This window comes from Phacochoerus africanus, chromosome X, assembly GCF_016906955.1.
Source record: "Phacochoerus africanus isolate WHEZ1 chromosome X, ROS_Pafr_v1, whole genome shotgun sequence".
Lineage (NCBI taxonomy): Eukaryota > Metazoa > Chordata > Mammalia > Artiodactyla > Suidae > Phacochoerus > Phacochoerus africanus.
The window spans coordinates 128378199-128390352 of NC_062560.1; the positions used below are offsets into that span (position 1 = coordinate 128378199).

The window sequence follows — 12154 nt, forward strand, 5'->3', positions numbered from 1 at the left end:
GGTGTAGGTCACAGATGTGGCTTGGATGTTGTGTTGCTGTGGCTGTGGCGTCGGCCGGTGGCTACAGCTCCAACTCAACCCCTAACCTGGGAATCTCCATAAGCCACAGGTGCAGCCCTAAAAGGACCAAAAAAAAAAAAAAAAAGTGGGAGTTCCTGTCATGGCTCAGTGGTTAACGAATCTGACTAGGAACCATGAGGTTGCGGGTTCGATCCCTGGCCTTGCTCAGTGGGTTAAGGATCCGGCGTTGCCGTGAGCTGTGGTGTAGATTGCAGACGTGGCTCAGATCCCACGTTGCTGTGGCTGTGGTGTAGGCTGGCGGCTACAGCTCCACTTCGACCCCTAGCCTGGGAACCTCCATATGCTGCAGGAGCAGCCCAAGAAATGGCAAAAAGACCAAAAAAAAAAAAAAAGTGTTTGTTGCTGGAGTTCCTGCTGTGGCACAATGGGTTTGGCAGTGTCCTGGGAGTGCTGGGACGCAGGTTCAACCCCCAGCCCAGCACAGTGGGTTAGGGATCTGGCATTGCCACAGCTTCGGCTTAGGTCGAATCCCTGGCAGCTCAGATCTGATCCCTGGCCTGGGCACCCCAAGCCCAAAAAGAAAAAAAAGTTTCTAGCTCCAATCACCATGATGGGGTCCTCGTGCACCCCACTAGAGAGCCAGCTCTACGAGCACAGGGGAGCTGGCCATGCGCTTCATTGTACTGCACGCACGCAGTGCTGGGCGCAGTGCCTCGCCCACAGCAGGGGCTCAGGAATGTTCCGTGAGCGTGAGCAAAGAACCCGTTCTCCAATCCTCCCTCGACAGAAGGAGAGCTCTCTGCTGTGCGATTCTAAGGAGCCCTGAGGGGTGAAGGAAGGCCATTGCTTTGGCATCCTCTGGGCTGCCGGTGTGAGTCCTGACTGATGCGGGGAGGTGAGTTCTTGGGGACAAGCATGTGTGGACAGTGGGCCACGCGGAAGGGAAGGACAGGAGGAGAAGGGGCAGAAGTCCCTTCCTTGCCCTCAGAACCCTGGGATTGTGCAGCTAGAAGCACTCATGATCATCCAATGCAGCATCTCTAGGTCCCTTCCAACTCTCAGATTCTAGAACTTTCTAAGGAGCCTGTATCCACAGCATTGAGATGGGGAGACCAAGGACCTGAGCAAGGAAGGCTTGCTCCTGACATCACATGGCCGGGCTGTCCAGGGCAGAGCTGGGAGCCCAAAGCTCTCCCAGCAACCCCCAGGCTACATCTCTGGTTCCTGGAAAATCCTGACACCCCTCCCACCCTGTGCTCCAGACACAGGCTCAGGGTTAGTGTTGGCCGGGGGCCTGCCCGCCTCAGCCCGAGTCCACGAGTAAGCTCTGTGCGCAGGAGGGGCGGGTACAAGAGGGCACCTCCGGTCCTGCTGAGCCTCTGCAAGCTGGCTCTGCCCTGTGGGGGTTCTTTCAGGGTCCCCGCAGGGGCCGGCCGGGTGCCCTGAGACGGGACAGAGTAGGCGGCCAGGTGGCGCTGGGCCCCCAGTGGGGGAAGGGCAGTGAGGCCAGGACTCCACCCGACCCACCCAGGGGACTGGGAGCCCTCCAGGCCTCACCCCTCCCTGCCTAGGTGGGTAGGAGCGGGGTCCCTCCCTCCTCCGGGCCACTGTGCCAGAGAAACCTGGGAGCCGGCCTCCCCCCACCCCCAGCCAGCTAATGGGAACCAGATGGCAGGATGTTTAGTCAGCGCCTGGGGAGCGGCGCGAACAGGGGAAATGGGTTGGGGGCCAGGATTCCAGAATCCATCCCCAGGCAGGGGGAGGGTCAGAGTCGGGGCTCCCACCTCAGGCGAGGTCCTACCCCCTCCTCGAGAGATGCCGGGACCAGGAGGCAGGACGCCCGGCCTCTGGCGTTTGACCTGGGCAGCCCAGCCCTACCCTCTCTGGGTTCCTTCTCTGCACTGGGGCGGGGGGCGGGGGGGGGCGTTGCTCGGTGGTCCAGGATCCCAGGGCAGACCCTGCCTCCTGTGCCTGAGTGCTCCCCCTCCCCCAGCTCTCCCAGCACATTAGCGCAGGGCACCCCGTGTCACCCACGGGGGCACACCGGCAGACGGTGGCTTCATCCTTGGCTCGCGAGGCGCTTGCTCACACTCAGTCCCCAGACAGCCCCCGTCTCGGGTGTGTGTGTGTGGCACGGTCCCAAATTCAGGCCTTAAACCAAAACCCCAGGACAGGACAGGGGAGGGGGGTGCTGGCAGACACTGTGTGGCTCCTGTGGGACTGTTGGCTGGCGTGGGGGCTCCAAGAGAGCAGTGACTTCCGTGTCCCTGCCACACCCCAGGCACAGTACGTCTGGCACTTGGGGCCCAGGCTGCTCCCCAGGCCCAGGTGGGCAAACGCCGAGGACCCACTTGCTGGGGACTGGGGGCCCTGCCCCACCCCCGCCCCCAGCTCTCACCCACTCCTCTGTGGCCCCGGACAGCGACCCTGAACCCCAGATGGCTATGGGAAGCGCCTTCTCCGGGCCTGCTCCCCCCTCCCCCCTCCCCCCAAGCCTTTGCCCGCAGTTAACTCATTTTTTAAGATCGCTTCCAAACCTAAGTCAGTGCTGGACAGAGCTGTAGGAAAAGCTTCCTCAAGCCTGGCCCCGAAGAGCTGGTGTGGTGAGACCCGGTCCCTCTGCCAGCCCCCGCCCGCCCTCGGCTCCCACAGCCGGGGCCCGGGGCTGGGGCCTCCGAGGGCGGCCGTGGGCCTGCGCTCAGACACCCAGCCCCTGCCAGGCCACTCCAGGCCAAGGGTCCCTAAAGAACCAGGCAGGCCCTGGTTCACACGCACTGCCATGTGGGGGTGGGGACCTGGGGGGGTGGCGGGCAGGATGTGTGGCCCCTCACCACGTTCCACACGAGGAAGTGGAGGCCTGGAGGAAAGGGAGCCCCCGAGCCGTAGGCAGGGAGCTGGGAGGAGGAGCGGGGGCCAAACTGCGAGCCCCGGCCCCACCTGCTCTGCAGGCCTCAGTGGGGGCCAGGCAGCATGCGGAAGAGCTGAGGCCCGTGGCCTCTGGACCAGAAGGCAGCTGCCACAGCCCCCACAGGCTTGGCAGATTCCAGAGGGGGCCAGAGACACCATCGTCCGGGCGGCCAGGCACCTGCCCCCTCTCCCGAGGACCCAGGAGGCCCTGGACCCTGCCACTTGCGAGGCCCGGCCCGTCTCCTTTCCCAGCCGCCGAGGTGGGCCCTGGCAGCCTGGGGCAGGCGGCCTGCTCTGCGGTGGGCCTCACAGGTCCACTGTGTGTGGAGACAGAAGCCCCATTCATGGGGGCCACTGGGCCAGGGCCAGTGGAGAATGAAGGCAGGCCTCACAGAGAAAGAGCCAGAGCGCTGGGGTCCAAGAAAAAAAATCAATCTCTCTTTCTCCTCAGGTGGGAGCAGGCGACTTTGGGGGGAGTTGGGATCCAGGCCTGGGGCGGTGTCGGTTGGGGGGGAGCCTTCCTGGGGGAGGGCCGGGGTGGGTGGGGGAGGCTCCCGGCGCTGCAGCTCAGGGAGCAGGACGGTCGCTTGCCGCCCCGCTGGTGTCCCCTCCTGCCGCGGCCCGCTGCTGCCACCTCTCCCGGCTCTTCGTCCCCTCCGCCAGCCCAGGCAGCCTGTGCGGAGTGGCCATGAAGAGGGCGCTGCTTCCCATCCTGGCTCTCTGGGTGGGGTGCTGTGCTGGAGGTGCCCCGGCCAAGGGCTGGAGCCTGAGAGGGCCCGGGGCCCGGCCGACGCCCACGGGCCTGCCCACCCTGCCGCCGCCGCTGCCCAGCCTGCCGGGGCCTCCCGACGGTGAGTAGGCGGCCCCAGCAGGAAGAGGCTGGGGCAGAGGGATGGCTGCCTACCTGGCACGTCTCTTGGGGGCATAGGTCAGGGCTGGGAAGGACCCCTGAGAGCTCAGGGTGGGGGCAGGGGAGGGGAGACGCCCCCTGGGAGGGGCTGCTGGAGCTGGAAGAATGGATCTGGCTTTGCTGGTTGGGGAGCTGAGCTGGCCGGCCCAGGGCCTACTGGGGCGACTGGGAGAAGCGTGGGAGGCCGGAAGTGGGTGGCACGAGGGGCTCCAGCAGACCGGCTGCAGTGTGTCCTTGGCCTCGCACCACATGCGGTGGCCCCGCCCCAGCCCCTGGTGGGATGGGAACGGCCGAGGGGTTGGGGGGGGGGGCCTCAGATGGCAGGACCTGCAGGGAGCCCCACGGTCAGTGCCAGTTAGGGAGGGGCCACCATGCGGCGGAGGGCAGGACCGGGGGCTACGGCCCCTCCTTTGCTGTGGCTGACAGCCCCTCCAAGTGGCCCCTGGATTCGCCTCGCCCCCCACCCCCAGCAGGCACTGGGCTTCCACCTCCACAAGCAAACTGTGCCACATTGTGGCGACTCCTTCACCTCCTCAGAGGCTGTCCCCACCCCTCCCTGCCCAGAAAGAACCCATAGGGCACTGGGAGACACAGGAGCAGGCCCAGCTCTTGCCCCCAGGGCCGCTGAAGCTCAAGCCAGGGACCTACCTGTGCCTTGTCCCCAGGGGACTGGAGGGGCCCCAGAAGCTCTGAGAGGCAGGCAGGGCGGCCCGGCCTGGCCCGCTCATGACGTGGAGCTCTCTCTGCTCTCCCTCCCCTGCTCTCGGCCCCCCACTCCGGCTGGGGCCAGGAGAAAGCAGGGCGGGGACCAGGGAACCTCTGACACTTGGTGGCCTCGGGGGTCGGTGACAGAAGGCTGAGAGCTCCTGAGGAAAGAAGGAAAAAGGAGAAGTGAGGCCTGGGCGACGAGCAAAGGAGGGAGGCGGGCCTGCCGCGGCTGAACCCCACTCGGGAGGGAAGTGCTGCCCCAGCCGTGCAGGGATCCCAGCCACCCTAGCCCACATCGGCTCCTTCTGCAGGTCGAGTTCAACCAGTCCCTGGGAACGGCGGCCAGGACAGGCCTGAGGGAGCCCACGGAGTCCCCACCCAGCCCCCAGCCCCCCACTGGAAGGCCCCGGCAAGATCGGGGCTGGCCCGGAGGAAGGCGACACCAGCAGAGGCCTGGCAGCAGGAGCAGGGCCACAACAGGACGGCAACTGGGGCTGGGCCAGTGAGGCGCCAGGCTGCCAAGCCCCCCCACCGAGCTCAAGAGGGGCCGGTGGCCGCTGAGGAGGGCCAGGGCAGGCAGGCAGGAGGCCAGGAAGCCAGGAAAGGGGGCCCGAAGCCTGGGAGGCTCCCCAAAGGTGAGGAGCGGCTGAGACAGGCGGCCCCCGATGGGTTCTCCAGGGGCCGATGGGACCTGCTGCGAGTCTGAGACCCCACCTTGCTCTCAGTGTGCCCAAGCTGAACACCTGTGGGGACAGAGGGCAACCCTCCCAGGGCAGGTCCCCTTCCTCAGCCTCAGGCCCCAGCTGAGGCCTTTGCCCTGGTGCCAAGGGAAGGGGCCCGTGGCCTGTTGTTCCAGCCTAGCCGGCCAACTAGGCTGAGGTCGCGGCTCTCGTCCTCCAGGGGCCTCCCACCAACCTGGCCGTCAAAAGAAGGACCGCAGCCGAGGCCGAGGTGGCAGTAGCACCTCGGAAACCACAGGTCATGTGCGGAAAAGGCCTGGAAGCAGGCGAGGGCATGGCCGTGGGCTGGCAGACCTGGGCCCTGCAGAGCGGGCCATGCCCTCGCTGCCGGCCTCCTGCCTCCTGGCCCAGGCGGCCATCGCCTGTGGCAACGTCAGGATGAAGCGCGTCCCTGCCCTGTACGACCCTGGCCTGACCACGCTCTACCTGGCAGGTGGGGGGCCCCCCTTCCTCGCACCCACTCCCATGGCAGGGGTGAGAAGGCCACGTGCCCCGGCTCCTCTCTAGTGGGTCCTCGGCCACTGTGGCTACCACCCACCATGACAGGGGAAGGCCTGGGGCTCTGCGGCAGGGAGAAGAGGCCCATGTGGAGGAGGGGACCGAGGGCCCATTACAGGGTGGCGGGGGAGGGGACCGAGGGCCCCGGAGAATGGCTGCCCCATGTGTGCACAGAGAATGAAATTGCCAAGATCCCCGCTGACACGTTCCTGGGACTGCCCAACCTGGAGTGGCTGGACTTGAGCAAGAACAAGCTGGACGCCCGTGGCCTGCACCCCCAGGCCTTCAAGGTGCGAGGCAGCCCCTCCTCCTGCTCTCCCAGGGGGCCGGCGGCAGGTCTGAGATGGCCCGGGGCGCCCCTGCTCCTCTTCCTGCCTGGCCTGGAGCGCACGCCGTGCAGACACCCAGCACGGCGGGTTTCTATGATTGGGGGTGATGTGGTCTACAGCTGAGGAAAAAAAGGGGGGGTTCCAGGAACCCCCAGACAGGCCTGGTCTAAACGGAAACTACGAGGCCACGATGCCACCAAATAGGGGTGTCTCTGGGAAGGATGAGTCCAAAGCCATGCCCAGAAGGCCTCGTCCCTGCCAGCAGCACCCCAATCCCCTCTTCTCCCCCCACCCCTGCCTTCCAGAATCTGACACGGCTGAAGCGGCTGAACCTGGATGGGAACTCGCTGTCCACAGTGCCTGCCCTGCCCGCCTCCCTGCAGGAGCTCAAGCTCAACGACAACCTTCTGCAGGGCCTTCAGCGCAGCAGCTTCCGGGGTGTGGGCGGGCCTGGCGGGGGGCAGGGGCCGGAGGGGCTGAGCAGCCCTGGAGACCAAGGAAAGGTGTGGGCGAGGGGGGGGGGGTCTGCCCAGGGCAGCTTGGCTGGATGGCAGAGAAGGGAGCGCCAGCCTGGGAAAGTGGCTCTGGCTTCTAGGGCCAGAGGGCCTGTGGAGCTACCGCGGGCAGCTCACATGCCCTTCTGTCACCGCCTGCAGGGCTCGGACAGCTGCTGACGCTGGAGGTGGAAGGGAACCAGCTGCATGATGGGAATATCTCCCCCCTGGCCTTCCAGCCCCTACGCAGCCTGCTCTACCTGAGGCTGGACCGGAACCGGCTGCGGACCATCCCGTCCGGCCTGCCAGCCTCCCTGCAGGTGATCTGGGAGCCCCAAGGCCGCAAGAGGCAAAGTTGTGGTCAAAAGCCAAGAGCATCTGCTGCCCCTGGCCAGGCCAGTGGGTAGAGCTGCCTATGGGGGGAGTTTTGACACTAAACCCACAAGGTCTCAGCCCCAAAGACCTCCACCTGTCCTAACCTTCCAGAGGCTGAACATTGAGCCTCAAGGACTGTCCTGGACCCTCTGGGTGTCCCTGGGCAAGATGCATGCCTTCTCTGGGCCGAGTGAGGCCCTGTGTTGGCAGTGCTCTCTGAGCCTGTGTCTCGTGGGGCTCTGAGGAGTCGGCGTGTTTTGCCAGTATCGCTGGGATCCTTTGCACAGCTGGCCATGGCCCTGAGAGGAGCAGGGACAGTGGGACCTGGTGGAGGGGGGTGGGGAGCCGGGCCAGAAAGAACAGGAACCTGGCCAGGGGGCCAGCGAGCGGTGAGTGGGCCCCTCACCCCGCGCCCTGGCCCCAGGAGCTGCACTTGGGCACCAACGTCATTGAGGAGGTGACAGAGGGCACCCTGAACCGCAGCCGCAGCCTCAGCGTGCTGGTGCTCAGCAACAACTTGCTCCAGGAAGACCGGCTGGCACCCCGCGCCTGGATCGATCTCCCGTGAGTGTCACCTGCCACCCTGGCACTGCCCGAGCTCCACCCCGTGGGCACGTGCAGTCCAGAGAGTCAGGGTCTGGTCCCTGGTGGGTCACCTCGGTCACCTGCCTCCCTGCCCGGGGCGCCTCCCAGATGTCCCTCTGTCCCTCCCGCCCCTGCCCATTCCTGGAGGGCAGCCTGGGTGCTCAGAGCTCACCCTGGGCTGGGTTTAGCAAGGAAGCAACAGGGGCAGGAGGGGTGCGGAAGAGACAGCAGCCACAGGAAGAGGCAAGTGAGTTTCCTGGGGCGGCCATAACAAAGGACCACAAAGCGTCACGAGGCCAGAGGTCCAAAACCGAGGCTCCGGGGTTCCCGTCGTGGCTCAGTGGCTAACGAATCCAACTAGGAACCATGAGGTTGTGGGTTCCGTCCCTGGCCTCGCTCAGTGGGTTCAGGATCCGGCGTTGCCATGAGCTGGGGTGTAGGTCGCAGACGCGGCTCGGATCCCGCGTGGCTGTGGCTCTGGTGCGGGCCGGCAGCTGCAGCTCCGATTGGACCCCCAGCCTGGGAACCTCCAGATGCCACGGGTGCGGCCTTAGAAAAAGGCAAAAAGACAAAAACCAAAAACCAAAACCAAGGCTCCAGGCAAGGGTCCTTCCTGCCTCTTCCAGCTCTGGTGGCTCCAGGTGCTGCTTGGCTTGTGGCCTCCTCCCTCCCATCTCTGCCTCCGTCTTCGGTTGGCTTCTCCTCCGTGTCTGTGTCTCTCCTCTTCCGTCCCTTATAAGGACACTGTCACTGCACTTACCGCCCACCCTCCACCAGGATGATTTCATCTCAAGATCCTTCACTTACATCGACAAAGACTTTTTTGCCAAATAAGGTCACATTCACAGGTCCCGGGAAGACCTATTTTGTGGGGGCCACTGGTCAGCCCACTGCAGGAAGGGTCCAGGAGGCGTCCCCGTGATCTGGTGTGGACGGCTGGGGTGGGTGCTGGCTGGCACGAGGGCCCGGGAGGTCCTATCTATGGGGTCAGAAGACCACCAAGGCCGGGCAGGGCGGGCGGGGGGAGGCAGGGGTGGACGTCTGACCTGCCAATCCCAGGACCGGAGCCTCCCGCCCCGCATCCTCATGTTCCAGGAAAAAGTTACCAGGACGTTTGGGTTTAATTATTCCTTTTTCCTCTCCCCCTCTTGCCAAGGGGGCAAAGGAAAGCAGACAGCAGCCCAGGGAGGGGCCGCCAGCCGTGTTCCACTCCCGCCGCGGGGCCTGGGCCGGGGGCTGGCGGCCAGTCAAGCCCGGCCGGCGCCGCCCCGCGTTCCTCTGGCTGGTAGACGGGGAAGGGGCTGCGGGCTCGGCAGGCTTGGGAGGCACCGGAGCCCCCACCACCATGGGCCGAGGACGGCGCCGACCCCAAGGCCAAAGGACTGATCCCGCCCACAGGAGCTGGGGGATGTCACAGAGAGAAGCCGCTTTCCCTGCTCTGGCCTGTTCTACAAGCATCACCCCTTCTGCTCCTGGTCTCCTACCATGGAGCCACCTGGGCTCAATGCCCGCCTCCCCAATCCCTTGGGGTCCCCCGGCCTTGCCCCCCGGGAGCCTTAGTTTTCTCTCCCTCCCCGTCTGTCTTCTGCTCGTCTTCAGCCTGGGGACAAGAGAGTGTAGGGACAAGAGGAGAGGGCTGCAGGAGTTCCCTGGTGGTGCAGCGGGTTAAGGATCTGGCGCTGTCACTGCAGCAGCTCGGGCGGAAGGAGATGAGAGGGTCGTGAGGCGGAGGTGGCAGTTCTTTCCCTGCCCGGACCACAGGCCTCTGGGCTTCGGCTTCCTTTGGCAGGTGTGAGTTTAGGAGGGAGGGAAAGGGGTGGGCACCTTGCCACCCTGCAGTCGGCGCCCCAGATGCCCTCCTCCTGGCCTCCGTGGACGGGGCCTGGCCCTCACCAGCTGTTGGGGGCCCGGGTGGCAGCTGCCCTTTGGGGCCAAACCCCCGCTCTCCTCTTGGGCAAGGACCAGGGACCCCAGTTTGGGGCTGCAGCTGTTGCTGTGGCTCCTGCCGGTGTCACAAGCTCACCCTGCGCCCGTGTGCCCGGCCGGCAGGAAGCTGGAGGCGCTCGACCTCTCCTACAACCGGCTGGTGCACGTGCCCTCCTTCCTGCCCCGGGGCCTCCGCCGCCTGACGCTGCACCACAACCGCATCGAGCGCATCCCCGGCTACGTGTTCGCGCACATGAAGCCGGGCCTGGAGTTCCTGCACCTGTCCCACAACAGCCTGCGCGCCGACGGCATCCACGGAGCGTCCTTCCTGGGCCTGCAGGCCTCCCTGGCTGAGTTGCTGCTGGACCACAACCAGCTGCAGGCCGTCCCTCGAGGCCTCCTGGGCCTCAGGGCGCTGCAGGTGCTGCGCCTGAGCCATAACAAGATTAGGTAGGGCCTCCCGCCAGCGCACATGCCGCTGTCCCCGCTTCTCCCCTCCTGCGCCCCACTGCCAGCCTGAGGGCTGGTCCCCACGGGCCTCAGAGGCTGAGGGCGGCACCGGGGGCCGTCCTCCACCGCCCCTTCTGCCTATCTTGGCTGCCCTGCCAGCAGGCCGTGCCCAGTGGCTGGCAGGCCTGGGCGGCCAAGGGGGCGGGCTGCAGACGGCTGAATCGGGGCAGGGGCAACGCGGGCTGAGCCCCGAGTGGGGAGGTGACAGCACCCTGGGCCCCCCCACCTCCGCCCCCTCGCTGACTCCTGCCTCCCTTTCTGGGGTCTTCGCTCCTCTGCTCCACCTGACCCCTCCCCCACTCCACAGACACGTGCCCCTGAATTCCATCTGTGACACACGCGTGGCCCAGGACTCCAACCTCATCTCCACGCGCCTAGAGAACAACCTCATCGACCGGCGCCGCATCCCACCCACCGCCTTCTCCTGCATCCGGGCCTACCACAGCGTGGTCCTCCGGCCGCAGCAGGGGGAGGGGGAGGGGGAGGGCGCCTAGCCCGCCCGCCGTCCCTGCCCCCTGCTCTTGTGGGACTGGTGGGGGGGCAGGCCCCGCCCCACTTGATCTTTGCACCACTGGGAGAAAGGTCTAGAAGAGCCTGCTGCTTCAGATGTGCCCACGTCCCGTTGACTGCTGAGGCCCCCTCACTGAGCAACCGACCCAGCCCGGCGAGGCACTGGGTTGGACTCGACCGTAATAAATGCATCTCCTTCAAGCCCACTCGCTTCCACCAGCCTCCCCCAGCCTCCCCCCCCACCATCCTGGACCTAAGCCGTGCATGTGGGCCCTCGGCTGTGTGTGGCGGCCCCAAAGCCCACATCCTGGACACTCTGCTTCCTCAGCAGGAGGGTTAAGAAAGTCAGGGACTGGAGGCTTCTCCCAGAGCCTCCCCACCCCCAGCTGCCCTGCCCAGGGTCGAAGTGGCCTGCAGCTCCGCCACAAGCCCCTGGAGTTGCTGACTGTCAGCCTGGTGGCCAAGGCAGACCCCAAGTCTGCCTGGTTCAGCGTGAGGGCTCTGCCCTGCCAAGCACAAAGACAGGACCCATCAACCATGCCGGGTGGTGATGTAGGATCTTTGGAGGCCCCCAAGGGCCCTGGAGGGAGGCGGCAGGGAGGCGCACAACCAGCAGTGTGGAGGCAGAGAGACAGCCAAGCGCCAGGCATCGAGGATGCGGGGACGGGCTCCGGCCTTCCATGCTGCTGGACGGGGCTGCAGGGAGGCGGAAGGACCACCGGTGCCCGCTGCAGAGAACCTGGCCCGGCTGGCACCTCGGGCTGGGGTCTGGGCCTGGGAACCGTGAGTCTTGCGCAGGTCCCCTTCCATGGCCAGCCCCCTGCCCCCCGCCCCCGAGTCCTCAGCAGAGAAAAGGCCAGATTCTGGCGGGGGCAGGGAGAGGCCTGGGAAGCTGGCGGAGTGTTTGCTTTGGACTCATCCCCGCATTCCTTCTCCTCCCGGGCCCGGGCCCACAGATACGGCCCTTCCTGTTTGGACTGGGTCAGGGGTCAGCAGCCCCGGAGGCACTGGCCCCCTTGGGGAAGGCCCGCTGCTTCCCAGCTCTCAGGAACCCTCCTCCCCAACCTGGCTGCCTGGCCCCAGCCCCCAACCCCAGCCCCCTCCCTCGGTGCAGCCCCAGAGGTCGGGTCCTGGGGGGGCACAGGAAGTTCAGGCTGGGCACCCCTGCCCCCCAGGCCGCCCTTACCTTACCTCTCAACCGTGTGCCAGAAGCTGGAGAGCCTGGGAGGAGAAGGGCCACACCCGAGGGCCACCTGGCTGTGGGGAGCGGTGGCGGGGGGGACAGGGGACCGAGGAGGCAGGCACCCGCAGGGGGTTGGTTGCCCGAGTTAAGTCCACTTCAGAGAGACAGGGGGTGCTCAGCCCTCGTGGCCCCTGTCAGGTGGGCCGAACCCAAAGTGGGCAGTGGCGGTCTTCCTGGGACCTGCTGAGCCCCTAGTGGGTGTCTGCCCTAAACTCCCTGGAAGCCAGAGGCCGACTCAGAGGCGAGGAGGAGCCTGTGGGAAGTTTACCAGGGGGCTCTCGAGGTCACCACCTGGGAGACAGAGGACAGGAGCAGGCGTGGGCCCAGGTGGAAGCTGGCCTGTGACCACTGACACAGGCCCCGCCAGGGCCCACGCGTGCTCTGGAGCCCAGCTGGTC

At 66.2% G+C, this 12154-nt stretch overlaps 1 protein-coding gene across 1 annotated transcript; it reads left to right on the plus strand.

The window, feature by feature from the left end:
• The first annotated feature begins 4112 nt into the window (after positions 1 to 4112).
• On the plus strand, positions 4113 to 10709 carry LOC125117926 (extracellular matrix protein 2-like). Its single transcript, XM_047764084.1, has 9 exons — positions 4113 to 4729; positions 4858 to 5181; positions 5447 to 5719; positions 5959 to 6074; positions 6419 to 6551; positions 6770 to 6927; positions 7407 to 7546; positions 9617 to 9943; positions 10311 to 10709. Exons 3-9 carry the CDS (start codon positions 5602 to 5604, stop codon positions 10495 to 10497), a joined length of 1179 nt encoding a protein of 392 aa, XP_047620040.1. The 5' UTR covers positions 4113 to 4729; positions 4858 to 5181; positions 5447 to 5601; the 3' UTR covers positions 10498 to 10709.
• Positions 10710 to 12154: the final 1445 nt, after the last annotated feature.